The 19,886-nt window shown below is 40.9% G+C and overlaps 1 protein-coding gene across 6 annotated transcripts in view; it reads right to left on the reverse strand.

Annotated features, from left to right (window-relative positions):
* Positions 1–19,617, reverse strand: part of REPS1 (RALBP1 associated Eps domain containing 1) — an 86,538-nt gene extending 66,921 nt beyond the window's left edge. For all 6 annotated transcript variants that reach the window (XM_025866065.2, XM_025866075.2, XM_025866069.2 and 3 more), the window contains exon 1: positions 18,569–19,617. In XM_025866065.2, coding sequence (XP_025721850.1) covers positions 18,569–18,721 — 153 coding nt within the window. In that variant the 5' untranslated portion in view covers positions 18,722–19,617. The remainder of the gene's footprint in view (positions 1–18,568) is intronic.
* Between the last annotated feature and the right edge of the window lie 269 nt (positions 19,618–19,886).

The raw sequence follows: 19,886 nt of genomic DNA on the forward strand, positions 1-19,886 counted from the left end.
AAATGGAAATAACACCTGTCCTCTAAGTTAAAATTAATCATATGCCAAAATCTCAACATCTGGCTCATAACAGATGCTACATAATTAGGACTTGATACTGTAAGAATTACAGAGGAACCACTACGGGTTGAAAATATTATTATAGGGGGTGGGGGAAGCCTGATCTGGACCTTAAAGAGCGGACAGGTTTTTGCTAAGTCTAAACAAGATGCGCATTCTCATTTCAGGGCCTGGGGGAGGGGCAGTGCCACCAATGGGTCAAAGCAGAGATTGCAATGGTGGCTAGGTAGCAAAACGGACAGAACTCAAGGGTGAGGGCTCTGAATGTGACTAATTTTTACTGAGCATTTTGAAGAGTGTCATATAATTTTTTAGCAATTCACTTATCCGTTAACAATTACAGAAAAGCTAGTTAAGATTTAGGAGGCTACTACGGTAGTTGAGCAGTAAGCTGGTAAGAGTGGGTAATGCAAAAGACAAAAAAATGATTAGCTGACACCTTTCAAAGAGAGAAAATCTGAGGGATCTCACATGCTGAACATAAGGAAAGGAGGAGTCAAAGCTAATTCTGAACAAGAGACACGGTAGGAAGACAGGATGCTAAAGACATAACAACAGAATAATTCAGGATCATGGGGAGCAAAAAAAAAGAGCGAATATCCACCAAGAAGTAATTCAGTGTCAATTGCAAGTAAACAGCAAAATAGATTAAGACTTAAGAATTTGGTGACTCGGATAAAAGTGAACTTTGAGAATATCCTTTTTTAGGGGTACCTGGGTGGCTCAGTCAGTTAGGCATCTGACTCTTGATTTCAGCTCAGGTCGTGAGATCGAGCCCCGCCGAGTCAAGCCCCAGGTTGGTTCCAAGTGCATGGGGCATGGAGCCTGCTTAAGATTCTCCTCCCTCAGCCCTTCCCCAGCTCTTAAAAAAAAAAAAAAAAAAAAGAATATCCTTTTTTAAAAGAAGGGAGAATGGGGGTAATACAAAAGTTAGACTACTAGTGGTTAAGGAGGGTATACAGGCAGAGAAGAAATCTGGGTCATCTGTTATTTGGCAGTAAAAGGAAGAAGAAAAATAGGGAAGGCAGCTCCATGGGTGTGCAGGGTCAAATGAATAGAGGAAGCAAAAAAAGAGCACTATGTAGAAAATAGCCACGATCCAATACAATTAGTAACTATGACAATGCTACTTTGGCCATTTGTTACATGCAAATGAGAAACAGGATGTTTGGATTCACTCTAGAATCAAGTTTTAGGGGGAATCTGCAGAAATGTGATGAAGAATGTAAAAGATTTCTAACTCCAGGGGTTCAAAACTGTGGGTAGTAACAGAAAAGCCAATCACAAACTCCCTTCCTCTCTCTGGCTCTTAAATCCTTGGCTTTTCGCAGGGAAGCAGAGAAAACAGTAGGCCCTTATGTTTCAAAGGTTTCACATCAGCAATTTCCATTATTCCTCGGAGATTTATACGGACCAGGACAGATGGTATAACCTGTCATTTTGACGTGGCACAAGTCTCAGTGGCCTGTGCTACGGAATGTGCTGTCCGTGTGTGACACCGTGGGAGTGTGCCTCACGCCCTCATCTTTAAGTGGGTCCGTGGTCTTCCACTTTCAGCCAGGTACACTGGAACTCGACAGAAGCTGTGCTTTATTCTATTTTATAAAAGAAAGTATATGCTGTAGTGCTAAGATGTCCAGATTCTACCATCATTTCTTTCTTTAACTGCCCACCAATTCCTAGTTTTGTTTCTCGTTAAACTACTTATAGTCACTGCTATAAAAAAAGAAATTGGGGGGGGAAGGTTATGAAAGGGATGAAGGGGGAAACTGGCAATGTCGGTCAGCAAAGCACCAAAGTCAGACCTCAGAGAACTCTGTGCTGTTTGTTCCTGTTCCCGCCACCTCCCCCTCTTCTCTTCTCATGCCCAGAATGTTGACTGCGGAGGGCAGAGAGAGTACCCATAGTCTGGCAGAGGAACATCCAAGGCTGCAAGCTTCACCACCCCCACTTTTCACTTCCTCAGTGAGGAGTCCAGACTTGCCTTAATTCATCATCCCAATCACGTATATGAATGCACAGCAATAAGCAGGGCTAAGCAACTGGCTTACCCAAAAAAGCTGGCTATGTTTTCTAAACACCTACTATGTGCTTTTGCTGCTCTAGACATCATGAGGTCATGAAAGAAAAGAAACCTGAATTTTATTCAGTTTGCTTACAACATTGTCGAGATGTAAATCTACTGGAAAAGCAGCTATACAATGACATAAATGAACAAAAAGCAACCTAGTGTGAAACACATACAAAAGTATGGGGAGGAGACAAAGTAAAGTCTCAGAGTGAGGGTGAGGTGGTTCAAATTAGAGTTCCAATGTCTACAAAAGCTAATTTGTTCTGAAAAAGGGGGAGGGTTGAAGTTGGGAGAGGGTACTGCAGATAAAGTAGCATAATGAGAAGAAGCTGATGAAGAACAAGTAACTGTGAGAAACAGAAAACAGATTTGTTGGGTGGGAACACACAGTCTACGTGAAGAGAATAATCAGAAACAAGATTACAAGACGAGGGGGTGAGTTGGTAGGTAACTTTAAGGCTGGTAGACAGGGCTACTCAGATTTGATAGCCCTGTTGCCAGGCCAGGCATTTTATGAGAATGCTATGCTTTCCCTCCCAAAGTGTCAACTAAATTAAATTAGAAACTACTGACCTATTTCCTTATTTAGATTGCCTACCACTTCCTGCTTATTGTCAAATTCAAAAGTTAGAAATTATGCCTCTGAAGGACAGAGAAACTCGTGACTTTAGTACTAAAGTGAACCATGATTATCTTTAAGAATTAAGAGAACAGCCTTGAGATACAGTGCCTTAAAAAAAAAAGTTATTAGTATGCATGCTCACTGTATCTGATCAGAGTCACCTGAACAACTTCTAAAGTATTAACTAGCACACTCAGTCTAACTGAAAGATCTATGCAATCCTGTCTCAGAGTTTTCATAGTGTTCAAAGAGGCTCATACACTGTCGTTCCGAATTTTTTTTTAAAAGATTTTATTTACTTATTTGTCAAGAGCAAGAGAGCATAAGCAGGGGGAGCGGCAGGCAGAGGGAGAGGCAGGTTCCCTGCTGAGCAAGGAGCCCAAGGTGGGCTCGATCACAGGACCTCGGGATCATGACCTGACCTGAAGGCAGACACTTACGCGACTGAGCCACCCAGGCGTCCTTGTTCGGAATTTTTAAAGTAGTATGATAAAATGATGACGTTAGGCTAAAGACCCATTAATGTACTGATGAGGAATGAAGGCCTGAAGTGCCAATTAACCAGTCCAATAGGTTTTGGGTGCCTATCATGAACAGAGATATGAAGGAAACTATTTAGGATAAATTAATATTTACCTTCAAGTTGCTTGCCACCTATCAAGGAAAACATATACACATGAACAGAAGTCTGTATACAAGTGCAAACATACAGAACAGTGTGGGAAAAAATTATAGAAGGAGGGTTATCTTGTTGGGATAATTAGGGCAAAGTAAGAAGCAGGATGTCAAAATAAAACAAAACAAAGCATGAGTGGTATATTATAAAGTTTTTGAATTATTATTTCAAATAATCTCTAATTCCATGAAAGACAATATGACATTACAGAGATGTTCTTGATGACTCAGATTATTTAGATAAATATTATGTCTGGGATAAAGATTATAAAGGAAACCAAAGGACTTTATTATTATTATTATTTTATTTATTGGAGAGCAAGCGAGAGAGTCGGTGAGAGAGAAGGAGAGCACACAAGCAGGGGGGAGGGCAGAGGGAGAAGCAGGACCCTGGGATCATGACCCAAGCAGAAGGCAAGACACTTAACCGACTGAGCCACCCAGGCGCCCAAAACCAAAGGACTTTAAAAAATGGGTTAGTTTGCATATATCTCAATATGGAAATGAACTCATCATGAGAGGGATTTGTTCTGGATATGAAGGAAGAATAAATAAAATCTCAGTAACAATTTGGAGAATGTGTAAGAAAAATCTAGTCAGAGTTAACCAAAAGTCTAAATTAAAAAATATTTTTGAAAGTAGTATACAAACTTGTCAGCAAGTAATCTGACTTCCGCTCTTAAAGCTCCGTGAAACCCAATACCGCATTTTTTATCATGTGACAGACTACTCTTTTCCATGACACACTCTTTCTTTCCTTGCTTCTCTGCTCATTTCCCTCCAAAAACCCAAGCAGCTACCTCAGGCTTCCTCTTGTTACCTTTCTTTTACTGAACAAAGTCATCCTGGCTGATCTTACCTCAGGCTTCCTCTTGTTACCTTTCTTTTACTGAACAAAGTCATCCTGGCTGATCTTACTCATATCTATGGCATAAGCTGCAGCCTCTATGTTAAGGAGATCCAAACCACGTTTCCATGAACTTTCTCCCAAGTTTCAGTCCTCTGGTGCTAATAAGCAGGACCTCAAAAAAGTCAGATGAATGGATGTTACCCAGATTTCCTAGGGGAGATCTTGACTAACTTTGCTTTAGCAAATAAAACTGTTCGGTTTAACAATCTATTAGAATGTTCTTTGTCTTTACTATAAAAGTTTTACATAAAAATAGTTTTGAATTCTATCCCTTCAATAAAATTAATATACTTAGCAAACTAAGCAATACTTAGGAAGTAAAACACAGTGGTTACAAATAGGACTACTTAAATCCCAACTCTACCATTTACTAGCTGTGTGATCTTGGAGAAGTTACTTACCCTCTCTGTGCCTTCATTTTAAAAACAGAGATAATAAACTGTACCCACACTGGGAACTGACTGAATGAATACTAGTAAAGGGGCAAAACAGTAGCTGGCATAGAGTAGGCACAACAGCATTTGTTATACTGTTATTATTTACTATTACAGTATTAAAGTTAGTGATAAGCAAACATACTTCTGAAGAAAAAAGATAAATTTATGTTCACTCATTCAACAAATATTCACTCAACAAATATTTACCCCAAAATGTGTCTGGGATACAGTCATCAACCTGGTAGGAACAGTTACCCTGCTAGATTGCTGGAGCTTAGGAGAAAAGATTTAAGTTTACCAGAAGGGTAGGAACCAAGTCTCTTTCACTCATCTCTATATATTCAGTGCCCTGGATGCATACATTGGTGCATATGTTTAATAGTGATTGCTAAATTAATGAATATGTTACTATAGAATATTAAATAGGAAAAAAAATGTTTTGAATATACGGAGAACAGGATTCAATAGAACCATCCCCTAAGTAAAATGGTATAGTGATGCTACAGCTACAGGGTTACTGACCTTCAAGGAATCTGTTCACAAATCTTCAAGAATTCACTAATTCTCAAGTATCATAAAAACATATTTTCTTATTAATGAAATGGGAATAACAATACCTGGCAGGCTTATTATAAGGATTAAATGAGATCTTATGTTAAATAAGAACCACAAAGCTGCAAAGAGATGCTGATGGCAACTGGTAGGCTAGACTATTCTAGCTCCAAGACTCATTCCTCAGCCAAAATGCAATCACACTATGTGTGGATGACTTTGGGGATTGCCTGCAAATAGCTAGCAAACCCCTTACGTTAAATGTGCAAATGCTTCTGGGTTCAACATCCAAGGCTCAACTTTTTGGAGGCTACACTAATTTCAGGCAAAAATTATACTTCCACATCCACCTTGCCTTGTTAACAGTCTCAAGAATATTTCAGAAAAATTCTGAGGTCTTAAGTGAAAATACCTAAACCTCTATTGCAAAAGTGCAATTTACCAATTACCGTGAAAGAACATTTAAAATACAATGCAGTTTGCAATCTTCATTTTTAGTGAATGGCCTCATTTAGAAACCACCATCAAGTCTGCACAAGCTTTAAGGCCACCCCGCTGCTACTCTCAAGCTCTGAAATGCCCACTGAATCCTGCTAACAGAGATGGACGGAACATGGCATCTCACTGAGCACATCCAAAATTCAGCACAGTGTCTCCCCACAAAACTACAGAATCCTCCTCACACTTCTTTATTTCTATTAATGGTTATCGCCATTCTGCAAGCTACATAAGTTCAAAACCTTAAAATCATCCTTTATTATAGTCTTTTGGTGGTATACTTCATTTCAGGGGGACAAATCCTCTAATTCCATAGTAAAAGGGTGAAACCAATGGCATTACTGATAGGATCAAAGGATTGGGGGCAGTTATTATTAATTTCACACAACAAAAATAATAAAAGATATAAATCTAGGCTTAGAATATGGAAAGATTTTTACTATTAAAGCCAAGATCCTATAAATTATGAGTCTTCTCATATAAGCAGAGCTTGACTGAATGAAACATTTGATCACCCTCTTAGAACCAGGCACTTTGCTAGATGTTCACACTTCACTTTGGTATTATAAACTTCTGGTGTTATCTGGTATTATCCTCAATCTACAAATGAGGAAATGGGAGTCTTCAAGAGAGGTTAAGATACCTGTTCAGGGCAAGAGAGTTAATGAGTACCAAATAGAGATCTAGAATTGTCACATTCCTAGTTTGACTACACTGTACTCAATACTTGTTAACATAGAATATTATAAGGGTATTATAATCAAATATTTTTCTATCGAATATAATTAAGTGCTCTAAAAAAACCAAATTCTTTTCTTTCTTTTTTTTTTTTTAAAGAGAGAGAGAGAGAGAAGGAGGGGGGCAGACAGAAGGGAGAGGAAGAAAGAATCTTAAGCAGGCTCCACGCCCAGCACAGAGCCCAAAGGGGGGCTCCATTCTACAACCCTGAGATCATGACCTGAGCTGAAATCAAGAGCTGGACGCTTAACCAACTGAGCGACCCACGTGCTCCAAATATGAATTCTTCTAAATCAACTATTAAAAAATACAGTATCAATAAACACGTGAGTTTAAGCAAACCTCTGATCCTTCTAGTCATAAATGAGACACGAAGAAAAATCAATTATAGTTTCTAGACAATGATTTCTTTTTTTAAGGATACAGAGATTTCTATTTCCACATACAACATTTGACATAATCCATGGACAAGAAGCAATAATCACTCTTAGCAATAATCACTCTTAGATCAGTGCTGTTAGCTATTTTTTATCCAAGGCATGTATATGCACATAATTGTGAGGATTGAGTCCCAGATCTACTTATGCAAACTCAGACTGGATACAACAATTCAGAAACACAAAGACACCAAATCAGTGCTTCAAAGTAACATTAGAAGCTTTTAGCCTGGAACACCTGGGTGGCTCAGTTGGTTAAGCATTTGCTTTAGGCTCAGGTCATAATCCCAGGGTGCTGGGACTGAGTTCCACATGGGGCTCCCTGCTCAGCCGGGAGTCTGCTTCTCCCTCTGCCTGCAGTTCCCCCTGCTTGTGTGCGCTCTCTTGCGCGCACGCGCTCACGCGCTCTCTCTCGCTCTCTCTCGGACAAATAAATAAATAAAATCTTAAAAAAAAAAAAGCTTTTCGCTTACAAAGATTCATGATAGTGACAGTGATTATTTCTTAATTTTTTTTAAGATTTACTGATTTGAAGAGAGAGAGAGAGAGAACACGCATGTGCGCCTGTACGGGGAGAGGGCGGTGAGGGGCAGTAGGAGAGGAAGAGAGAATCTTAAGCAGACTCTGTACTGAGCACTAGCCAGAGGTAGGACTCCATCCCAGGACCCTGAGATCATGACCTGGAGTGGAAACCAAGAGTCCTGACAGTGATTATTTTAATAGAAGACAACCAGAAGTAGCCCTTCCTGTAGACTAAAACTACTATTTGATTAAATTACTACTTATCAGGCATGATTATTTCAAACTCAGATTATTTTTGAGTCATTACGTTTCTGTGATTTTCCAAAAAATGAAGATATCTGAACTAAGTGTATACAAGTTCACCATATCACCCAGTCAACAGAAACTGTTTTTTTTTTTATTTAAATTCAATTAGCCAACATATAGTACATCATTAGTTTCAGAGGTAGTGTTCAATAATTCATCAGCTGCGTATAACACCCAGTGCTCATCATATCATGTGAAACTGGTCTTAATTCATTCTAAATCACAACTTTTTCAGCCCCTTCTAAACCAATTAAGTAATGTACACATAAAAAAATCTAGTACATATAAGGCAGGCAGAGCCAGCACACAGAAAGCAGTGAATAAATGTAAGCCAGAATTATTATTCCAGTACTGGTGCTTCATGTAAATATACTTGGTCGTAATGATCTTAATATGGCAGTCTCTTCTACATAATTATCACTACATCACCTTTCATATGATATCCAGAACATAAGGCCCTTGACAAATGTCAGATTATATAAGTGATATTGATATTGAGGTTCTGTAATTAGAACGATATTATACAGACAGTAGAGGGTGCTTTATTCTCTACCACACTCACCTTCACATCCTCCAAGATGACTATTTCATACATTCCCCTCACCTTGCAAAACTGTTTTCAAAAACATTTATAGTTTTGAGGTATAATTTATATACTATAAAATCTAATCATCGTAAGTGTATGATTCACGAATTTTAAGAAAATTCATAGTGTCGTGCATCATCACCACAATCCAATGTTAGAACTTTACCATCACCCCAAATGTTTTCCTCCAGTGTTTCCACTCCTACCCTGGCCTCAGGTAACCACTATTCTGTATAGATATGCCTTTTCTAGACATTTCATAAAAATGCCACCACACAGTATGTACTCTTTTGTATCTGGCTTCTATCACTTATCACGTTTTTGACATTCATCTTTGTTGTAGTATTTTGTAATTTGTTCCTTTTTGTTACAGAATTGTATTTCACTGTATGGATATACCATATTTTGTTTATCCATTCACCATTTGATGGACAGCTGGATTGTTTTCCAATTTTTGACTGCTGTGAATAATGCTACTAACAGACATTTACAACTCGTGTGTACACATTTTCATTTCTTTTGGGTAGATCCCTATGAGTGGAATTGCTAATTCATATGATAAGCTTATGTGTAACTTTTTAAGAAACAGCCAAACTGTTTTCCAAAATGGCTATACCATTTACATTTCCAAGAGCAGTGTATAAGGGTTCCAGTTTCTCCACAATACCATGTAATGTCAGTCTTTTTAATTATACTCATTCCAGTGGGTGTGTGACAGCATCATTGTGGTTTCATCTGCATTTCCTTAATGACTAATAACGTTGAACACCTTTTCATATGCTTATTGGCCATTCATACTATCTCCTTCAGTGAAATATCTATTAAAATCTTTTGCTCATTTTTTATTGGGTTTTTTTCTTTATAACTGGGTAGTAAAATTTTTTTATATATATTCTAGACTAAAGACCTTTACCATGTTTGTAATATGCAACTACTTTCTGCCATCTGTGGCTTGTCTTTTTACTTTCTTAAGTAACCTCTGAAGTGCTAAAGTTTTTAAGCATTTTAATTTGTACTTTCTTTTATGATTCATGCTTTTGGTGTCATCTAAGAACTTTGCCTAACACAAGGTCATAAAGATTTTCTCTAATGTCTCCTAGAATTCTTAGTTTTAGATTTTTTTTTTAGTTTTAGATTTTATAATTAAGTCTATGATCTATTTTGAGATAATTTTTGTGTATGGTGTGAAGTATATACAACATGTCCAAGTCCATTTTTTTTAAACATACAGATATCTAACTGTCCCCAGCACCATTTGTTGAAGACTATCCTTCACCCATTAAACTGTCCTGGCACTTTTTCAATAACCAGGTGATCATAAAATGTTAAGGGTTCATTTCTAGACTCTCATTTCTGTTCTATTAATTTTCATGCTTAGTCTTTTTTTTTTAATTTTTTCCTGATGGGCAACTTCATTTTTTTTTAAATATTTTTATTTATTTGTCAGAGAGAGGGAGAGAGAGAGAGAGAGAGACAGGCAGGCAGAGGGAGAAGCAGGCTCCCCACTGAGCAAGGAGCCAGACGCAGGACTCGATCCCAGGACCCTGGGATCATGACCCAAGCCGAAGGCAGATGCTTAACCAACTGAGCCACCCAGGCGTCCCTCATGCTTATTAGTCTTATGCCAATCACACTGGATTGATTACTGTAGATTATAGTAAATATTAAAATTAGGTAGGGCAAATCTTCTATTTTGTTTTCAAAATTGTTTTGGCTACTCTAGGTCCTTTGCATTTCCTTATAAATTTTAGGCTCTGCTTTACAATTTCTACAAAAATGCCTAGGAGGATTTTGATAGGTTAACAACATCAACCTTCCAACCTATGAACACAGACTATCTATTTATTAGTGAGAGAGAGAAAGCAAGAGCAGGAGGGAAGAGGGAGAGATAAACTCAATCAGACTCCACAATCAGCACAGAGCACAACGTGGGGCTTGCTCTCACAACCCTGAGATTAGGAACTGTGCTGAAACCACAAGTTGGAGACTTAACCAACTGTGCCACCCGGTGCCCCTTTCCATTTATTTAAATCTTTAATATCTCTTAGCAATGCTTTGTAGTATAAAAATTTTGGTGTTTTTAAAAGATTTTATTTTTAAGTTATCTCTACATTCACTGTGGGGCTCGAACTTACAACCCCAAGATCAAGAGTTGCATGCTCTACCAACTGAGCCAGCTAGGTGCCTCATCTTCTGTTAAATTTATTTCTAAATATTTATTCTTGTTGAGGCTACTGTAAATAGATTTTCCTCCACTTTCCTCCACTGAATCTATGTACCTACTTGGTTCTATATCCAGGTTCTCCCTTTCAAAACTGAGGAAGGGATCCCTCTTAAGACCATCTTGTCCAGTCAGGATTCTGAACAATCTTGCTTTTTCAATACCCTCTCTCCTCATCTTCCTTTCTTCCCTTGTTAATCCTTACAACTAAAATCATGCTGCAGTATTTTTTATACTCAAAAAATAAACAAAAAAAAGACTTCCTTTATATCCTCATATACCTCTAGCTTCTACCCCATGTCTGTTTCCTTTCATTCCTTTAAAAAGCTATCTATACACCCTATCTCTAATTCCTGGGCCTTCAGGTATCCCTCAAGTCACTCAAATCTGGCTTCCACCTCTGCCAGTCCATGAAACTGGCTCATAAAGCTACTGATGACCTTTATATTACCAAACCAATGGCCATATTTCTGCCCACATCTTCTCAACCTCTCGGCCAAACTCAATACAGTTAACTATTCTTTTCTTGAAATACTCGCATTACTTAGGATCCATGACATAATCCAACATACATTCCCAATTCCCCTATAACCACTCTGACTGTCCTTCTTAGCCTCCTTCCTAGAGGCCTTCCAGTTTACCCAGCTTAGAAATATGCTGCACTCCTCAGGGTTCTATTTCTAGTCAGTCCTTCTTTCCTCTCTATAGTCTCTTCCTTCTCTTCCTCCCTAATTTCATCTGTTTTCATGGCTGTTAAGTATCACTAATAACACACTGATAATCTTGAAACGGACACCTCTAAGCCAAGTATCTTTGATCCTCCCTGGTAGAGGCCTACCTGACAATCTTACAGGATTCTGAGAACCTTTGACTGACAAAAACAAAAACAAAAACAAAACCTCTTCCGCCATCCAATAATGGTGACTTCCAGCAAGATCTCTGGTTCTCCCTTCTCCCTTAGGTTCTGTATCCAATCCATTACCATGTCCTCCCATTTTTGTTGCCTCAAAATATCTCAACTATGTTCACTCCTCTCAATCCCACCGCCACCTCATTAATCTAAGCCATTATTATCTCCTCTCTGAGCTACTGCATATCCACTGGCCAATCTGTTTCTGTCTGCCCTGGTACTCTCTTCTCTACACGGCAGGGTAATCTTTAAAAAACGTAATTCAGATGATGCTATTCCCTTACCAAAAACTGTTCATTTTTTCAAATGCAAACTCCTTATTGCTATGTACAAGGCCCTGCAGTATGTGGTCCCTACCATGTCCATCCCCCCAACAAGGTGCTCCAGCTTTTCATTTCCTCAAACACATTAAGCTCGTCAAGCTTCAGGCCCTTCACATGCTTTCCCTCCTTGTGAAACATCTTATTCTCGCTCCCTTATCTCTGTCCATGTCTCCTCAGAGGAACCTTCCCTTACAACTAAGTAGGTCCTTGGAGTCTGCAATGATTCTCTATTAACTGTACACAGTTCTTTTCCTTCTTAACATTAACATAACCTATGAAGGCAGGAAAGATTTCTGATTTTTTTACCACACACACACACACACATATATACACATACTTGCCTGAATACAGATAGTAGCCATCAAGAAGTATTCATAAAATATACAAAACTAACTTAAGAAAGACATTATGTTTAGCACTTCACAGGTCTGCTCTTCCCCAAAACTTTCTTAATGTAGAGGTCCATGGGATGAGCCTGACTAAATTGGAGGAAGGCTAGCAACCTCAAATTATATGCACAATTTTGTGAACTGTGTTTTCTAAGCAGATGTCTAGTATGTGCACCAGAATTTCAAAGGAAACTGCAATCCAAAAGAGTTAGAAGATACATAATCCAATAAATTCTGGCTTCATCATTTAACAAGGTAGACTCAAGTTCAACATAAAGTTAGTTCTTGAAACAAAATGAAGAAGAGATACAGTATTTTGGGGGGGTGCCTGGGTGGCTCACTCAGTTAAGTGTCTGCCTTCGGCTCAGGTCATGATCCTGGATTCCCAGGATCGAGCCCCTCATCAGGCTCCCTGTGCAGCGGGGAGTCTGCTTCTCCCTCTCCCTCTGTCTTTCCCCACTGCTCGTGTTCTCTCTCTTGCTCTCTCAAATAAATAAAATCTTAAAATATAGTTCTTTTATATAGTATTTTTTAGAGGCCTTAGTCCTATAATTTACTAAATCTCAATGAAACTTAGTGGATGGTATGAACTGAAAAAAAGATTTCTGAGCCAAAGTTCTTATTACATCCTGACTTTTATGTCATGCCTATATATGCAACCCATCAGACAGAGATTCTTTATATAGAAGTAAAGGAGGGAAAAGATAAAAAAGATATATCTATCACAGGAAAGGCTACATAAAATGAAACATATATGAAGGAAAAGATGAGAAATGCCAATCACCCATTTCAAATTTTCACTGGCCAAATATCTGAAGAATTAGGAACCACAGACCTTTCAGCCCTTTCATTAGTTCCTGCGTGTGTGTGTGTTTGTGTGTGTGTAGTTACTTCAGCATTCCAGGCTGAAATTCTCTTCCAATCTCCAAAAGAATGTTACAAAATCAATGTGTTAAAATTGTGAAGCAACTAATTTCAAGACTGTGCTATGTTCTTAAGTGTGGCTGGCTAGAGGGGCCATTTGGACACTCTAACACCTTTATTTGAAAAACCCAATCCAATCACTTCAGGCTGGGAGAACAAAAATCCAAGACATCAGGTCATCTGTTCAAGGTCAAAAGGCTAGCTAAAGACAGGACTGAAACTTGCCTCCCATGTTTAGGGCTCCTTATTACCAGCCTCTCTCTTACAGCTCCATCAAAATGCTGAGCATGAGTTCCCCAAATACTAAGACTCTAATTCTGGGCTATTAATTTAAAAAGAAAAAGAAAAGACTAAAACTAGTATGATATGATATAGGAAAAAGAAATTTAAAAAGTAAATATGAAAGCCATTAAGTATGACTTCTCTCACAAACACTATGATGTTTTTCAATTGTGTATAGAAAGTGTTTGATTAAGGCAAGATTAGTTTTGTAGTTTGTTGTAATTACTTTAGTGATTCAGAAATGACAAATAAAAAAGAAATCACTACTCCAGAATAACAAACCTGACATTTACTTGTATTAAATTTATAACTTTCAAAGAACAAATGAGGCTCTGCTTCCCTATTTTAATATTATCACTAATGAGTAGATTATAATTGAACAAATTTCAAGAGAAAGACAAAATGGTTTATATTTCATTGTTGTCATTTTTCACCCATTAAATTAACTTGTTATTCAAGTATTCTGAGATGTTGTTCAACACCAATACAGATTCAAGCTTTTAGGGGTGAATAGGTCACATTGGTTATAACCTTCAATGAAAGAGCTGTTAGTACTAGAACCTTTTATCAAGCTATTATGCACTCAAAGTCTATCTGAAGTTTTAAACATTTCCCAAAATAGAGGCTTTAAGTAAAAGCTAAGAAAACATAATCATTAGTGTAGTAGCATACCTTCCGTAATCTTAAAAAAAAATTACTTCTGATTTTTAAGCCAATAAGTATTTATTTTTTGCTCAGCAAAGAGCAAAGTTTCTCATGATTAAATCCTATGAACCAAATTTTTCTCCACCCAGTCCTGTTCCTCTCTGTTGTGAAGTATGCTTCAAAAAGCTTTAGCTCATTCACTTTTACTGACACACTGTCTCCAAAAACAAACCCTTCAACTCAGCACAAGTCTTACTCTACCATTCCAAAACCCGTGTAATGAATATACTTTAAGATGTCTGTCTGACAGTTGTAATGTAAACTGTGTCTCTGTGTGCACAGGATATCAACTACAAGAATCTTCCTATTTCTCTTAAGTGGCTGTGTCTCAAGGCAGCATCATACATAAAACTATTCACTATGCAAAGAAGGAAATCCATACATAACTCAAAATCAAACAATCTTAAATCTCTATTCTTCAGAAGAACTATGGGCAAACCAATCATATGAAGAGTGAAAGTAAGAAAAAGCTGAAAGGTAGCAAAGAATAATGGTAAAGGAGAGATGCTTTATTCACTAACAAATTATTTAACTTCTCTGCCTATCACATCCTAGTTAATAAATAAAAATAACACCCATCTCACCAGGTTCTTGTAAGAATCAAATGAGTTCTTGCATGAAGATGACTTGCCCAGTAAAAGGAACATAACACGCACTCAATAAATACCAGCTCCTTCCTCCTCCAGTTCTGGGCCCTCTGTTCTTTGTTCTCTCTACTCATTCCCCCAGATGACTCAGCCTTCTCATGACTTTCATTAACAAATGCTGAAAACTACTACATCAGTCAAAGCCCTGATTTGCACATGCACGCTCCCAGTGTAAGAAGCTGGCCGTCCCCTACCCCTGAGATACTTAGGTGAGAAAGGCAGTGGAAGAGACCCAAATAACTGAATTTCACTGTCATAATAAGTACTCGGTGTGGACAAATGTCCATGAGTTTCCAACGATCTCCTAGAGACTTCCACTACCATCTCAAAATGCCAGAAATCAAACTCACCAGTATCTTTCTTTAAAATTGGGCTCTCTTCCTGCCCCTTTTCTAAGTGGTGAGTGGTGTCCAACAGAGACCAATCCTTGCCTCTATTCTTCCCTCATGTAAATATCACCAGGTAACCCAGGCCCATCAAGTCTACCTTCATAATTTCTAGCCTCATTTTTGGTCCTGCTGTTACCGCCAGAGTCCGGTGAGGATTTCTCAATCTCAGCACCATTGACTGACATTTGGGCCCAGATAAATCTTTGCTGTAGGGGCTGTCCTGTGCATTGCAGGATGTTTAGCGGCATCACTGGCCTCTCTCCCCTAGATGCCAGCAGAACTACTCCTTCCCTGCAAGTTATGACAACCAAAAAGGTCTCCAGACAGTGCCAAACGCCCCCAGGGAGGCAAAATCATCCTTCCCACACAATGTCCCCCCACTCTTGCATCTGAGCACCATGACCCAGTTCCTCACCACTTCATACATGCAACAGAGAATGGGTCCCCAAATTCATCTCCAGCTTCTTCCCTCTAACTCCTGTTGCACTGCTCTCCTAAAGGTCTTGTAAAAGCACAGCTTTTATGAGTCATTTCTCTTAAAACTACACCTCCCTGTTACCTTTACAATTAGTTCAAAGCTCTCCACCCAGCCTTGATAATCTGGCCTCAATTAAACATTATCCAACAAAGCACCTCACATAGTGTCTACCCAGCAGCCCTTCAGTAACTCAGACCTGTTCATCCAGATCTGTTTCCTATTCTACAGCTGTCATCCTGGTTTGGATGTCCATTACCCAGCATCTGTTCCAGACCACCGCACTAGCCTCCTCCCCCCAACTCTCCTCTTCCTCACTCTAGGTCAAAAACCAACAATGAGTCTCCATTGACTACTGAAATATGAAATCTGTGTGTTCTTTAGGGTCTTTCTTAATATAATGTGGTCTCTTTCTAACTCTATGTTCCATTGTCCCCAAGACATACTACAGCTTCAGCAAAACCTAACTATCTGCTACTCCTTGAAAAGGCTCCTACACGTTCCACCTTTTGTCATGTCTTTTTCTTCTGTCGGAAAGTCCTCCATCCCACTGCCCTCCCTCCATACTAATTTAAAGTCCATCTCAATTAAGTCAAGGAGACTTTCCTGATCATACCTCCTTTGTACCTCTCCTACACATTGACATGGTACTTCATGTTACGCATGTGTATCCCTGTAGTTTATAAGGTCCTGGAGAGATTCTTATTCCTCTTTCCATGCCCTGCAAAATGCCTATGCCATTAGTAGCTAACTCAATATACTCGAGTTGACCCAAATGTTTCCCACTTAGAAAGCAACAGGAGGTTGTGTTTTCAGACAATCCCAAACTCTCTTAAAAGAACTAAATCCGTAGTCCCTTTTTGTCTCACATTTTATGTCTTAGACCGATTTTTAAGTAAACTGCCTTCAAGATATCCAAAATACTATTTAGTACATATTACTATAAGAGTTCTGCTTCAGAGAGCTCCTACAGCTTCTAACTTGTAACTGAATCCTGAATATTTATGCTATTTAAGCCTTTTCTTTATACTGAAAGGCAACCGAAATTTATTTTTGAATGTTAATAAAACTGAGCAAAATGTAAAAATAATTTGATTAAACATATTTCAAGCAAAGGTTAATTAATGCTCATTTGTCTATCCTAAAAAATACACTAAAAGTCCAAAAGTCTTCCGGCACCAAAAGAAAAAAAATACGAAAGTCAGTTTATTTCATCTCCCCCCACCCCAAAAAACATAAACCGAAATAAAACTTGGGAAGTTCTGCCTTAATTTTAGTTCCTAAATGACTTGAAAGTATGTTTGCTATTGCTACAAAAAAGGGCAATAGCATTAATGAGCATGTTGTGACCAGACCTCTAAAAGTCGAACTCCAAAGCCATATGAGGTGAGCATGGGACCCCACGCTGCCACCACCATTCCTTAGCCAGGGTCAGCAAACTATAGGCCCTGTTTCATATGACCCTGAGCTAAGAACGGTTTTTACATTTTTAAAGGGTTGCAAAAACAAAAACAAAGAATATTGGAGAGACACTGTGGCCAGCAAAGCCTAAAATATTTTTGTCCCTTTACAACAGCACGAATTTGAGACTCCTAGCTCTTCGCATCTAAGACACCCAACTTTTCCTCCCAAGATTTTTTAAAAAGCAATATAAAACACACAAGATTATGCAAAAAGACAGAACTCGTTCAACTTAGTCATGGCTAATGCACAGGCAACTTCTAAAACAGAGATCTTTGTGGACGTTTTTATACTTCCAGAATTTTTGTTAGAAGAACCTGACTCTCATTTTTTAGATGAGCACATTTACACTTGAAGAGTGGAAGTGCCTGGGCCAAAGTCCCACTGCTAGTGAAAAACAGAATGGGGTCAAAGACCCAGGCCTCAAAACTCCTGATTCAGTGCTCTCTGCAGTATACTACGTTATACCCATGCATATGGCTTTAAGTTTTGGAGATGTGGGCAAGTAGCTTGGATCGTCATAAAGATGAAAGCTTAAAACCTGCTCCTGATACATTGTTTAGACAGACTAGCAACTCTGAGTCATTAAACAGAGTACCAATAATGTTCACCACATACATTAGATAAGAACTTCTAGGAAACCTATTTTAAAAACAGATGTGATAGAGAAAGCTTAAAATTTACTCGGCGGGCTCCTCTAGGGCTACAGACCTGAGGTTTGACTTCCAGCTCCTCAGTACTTACCTCCCAACCCGAACCCACAAGTCCCACCAAATGTTACCGAATGGCAATCGAAAACTGTCCAGTTTACATCAGCCACAGGTTCTATAGTTGATTACAAGTTCTTTCCATACATATCTACTTGCAAACTACTAGCTATAAATTCAAATGTTTGATCTCCCCAAGAATTCAAGCTTCTTTAAGAAAACTGCTTCTTCGACTCCTACAAAACCCACTTTGTGGCGTCTTTTTACCTATACCGACAACTTTACTACCCTGCAGGATCCGAAGAGTTATGTTATATACCAGGATCTGGGATTCAAAGACATGGTCACAGTCCAAGATCCTTCATCTGAAGTTGCTCTTCCAGTACCGAAAAACAGATTCTGAGGCGCAGCCGAGAGATACTGGACTCAGGCTCTTCAGAGATTAATACACAGACCTTCGCCCCCCCCACCCCCACCGTATCCCTGCATGACTTTTGTCCTCTAACAGCGACCCCTCCCCCTCGACCGCGGCGCGAGTCCGGGCCGCCCGAGCACCTGCGGCCCCAGCCCGGGGGCACGAGCCCACCGCCGGCGCTGCTGGAAACGGCGCCCACCCCCCACCCCCCGAGACGGACGGCCAGAGGCCGGAGCCGCCGGGAAGCGACCGGTCGGCGTCCGGTAGAGCCCGGGACGCGTCCAGAGGCGAGGGCGGCGGCGTTACCTGAAGGACCACGTCGTTGGGCAGCTGCGCGGCCCGGAATAGCTCCAGCACCCGCCCGTTGGCCGCCACCTTCTTGGTGCTCTCGATGTCGCAGTAGGAGAAGAGATCCGAGTAGTATTTCTGCTCCGCATCGCTCAGCGTTAAGCCTTCCATCTTCGCCTCCGGCTCACGGCCGCCCCGCCCCGCATGCAAGACCCGGGACCTGGCCCCACGACCCCGGGACGGCGGGGGCTGCGCGCGACCCGGCTTCCTCCTCGCCCCGCGAAGCCGCGGGGAGCCCCAACCTCGGCCTCACGCGCGCGGGGGACGCCCGAGCAACAGGGCCCGGAGGTCGCGAGGAGGGGGCCCGGCTGGGCTCGGCGCGCCGCCGCCTGCGAGGCCCCGCGCAGTCCCGGGCTCGGCTCGGCGCGCGGCTCCGGCTCCGGCTCCTGCTCCGCGGCCGAGGGGAGGGCGTGGGGAAGGAGGCGGGGGCCGCGGCGGCGCGAGGCACGGGCGGACTCTGCCACCGCCCCCGCCGCGGGTTCGAGTCTCCCCGGCTCCCCGCCGCTTCCCCCCAGACTTCCCGCCTCGGCTTCCCCTTCCGTCCACGCCCCCGGAGCGGCGGCACTTCCCGGAAAGTTGTGGGGCTTCGCGTCTAAAGTTTCGGGGGCTCTGAGCTGAGCGTGGCCGCCGCTCCGCCTCCCTCCGCCGCCATTTACTGCGCCCCGGCCCGGCCCCCGACGCGCCCGCACCAACACTGACAGCGGCGGCCGCGCTCCAGACCCGGATGTGAGGCCGGGAGGAGAGAGCGCGAGAGGGAGAGAAACACCCACCGGGCTGGCTCGGCCGCTCCCGGGAGAGGGGGCCGCAGCGCCCCCTGGTGGCCGGAGCCCCGCGGCGGAGGGCCGAGCGACGCCTAGCCCCGGGAGGAGGAGCTGGGACCCCGCGTTCGTGAGAACTAGGGGTCCACAGCAGCAGCTCATTTTAACACCAAGACAACTTAACACGTCCCTTGCTGTTTAGATTGTTTCAAAGCTTCTGACACTAGAGGTTTAATAAACATTCATTGAAAGAGGAACATTGTTCAGGTTATTACAATTGTATCTGTTTGTACCTTCTAGATGTCAGATGTTACTGAGGATAAATGCAGTATTTCTAAGTGCTCCGAAGAGCTATGAAAATTCAGTCTATCTGGAAACTCTCATACTGACACTAACATTGAGGCTTAACTCCCGCTCTTGTTCCAAAACATGTTTACCTGAGAAACAAAATTTGCTGAATAGAGGGAAAAACTGGCAAAGTTTTCTTCTATGTACAAGATTGTCCTGGTCACCGGGAA

This window comes from Callorhinus ursinus, unplaced genomic scaffold, assembly GCF_003265705.2.
Source record: "Callorhinus ursinus isolate GAN/ISIS: 27379988/994484 unplaced genomic scaffold, GSC_fseal_2.0 scaffold6, whole genome shotgun sequence".
Taxonomy (NCBI): domain Eukaryota; kingdom Metazoa; phylum Chordata; class Mammalia; order Carnivora; family Otariidae; genus Callorhinus; species Callorhinus ursinus.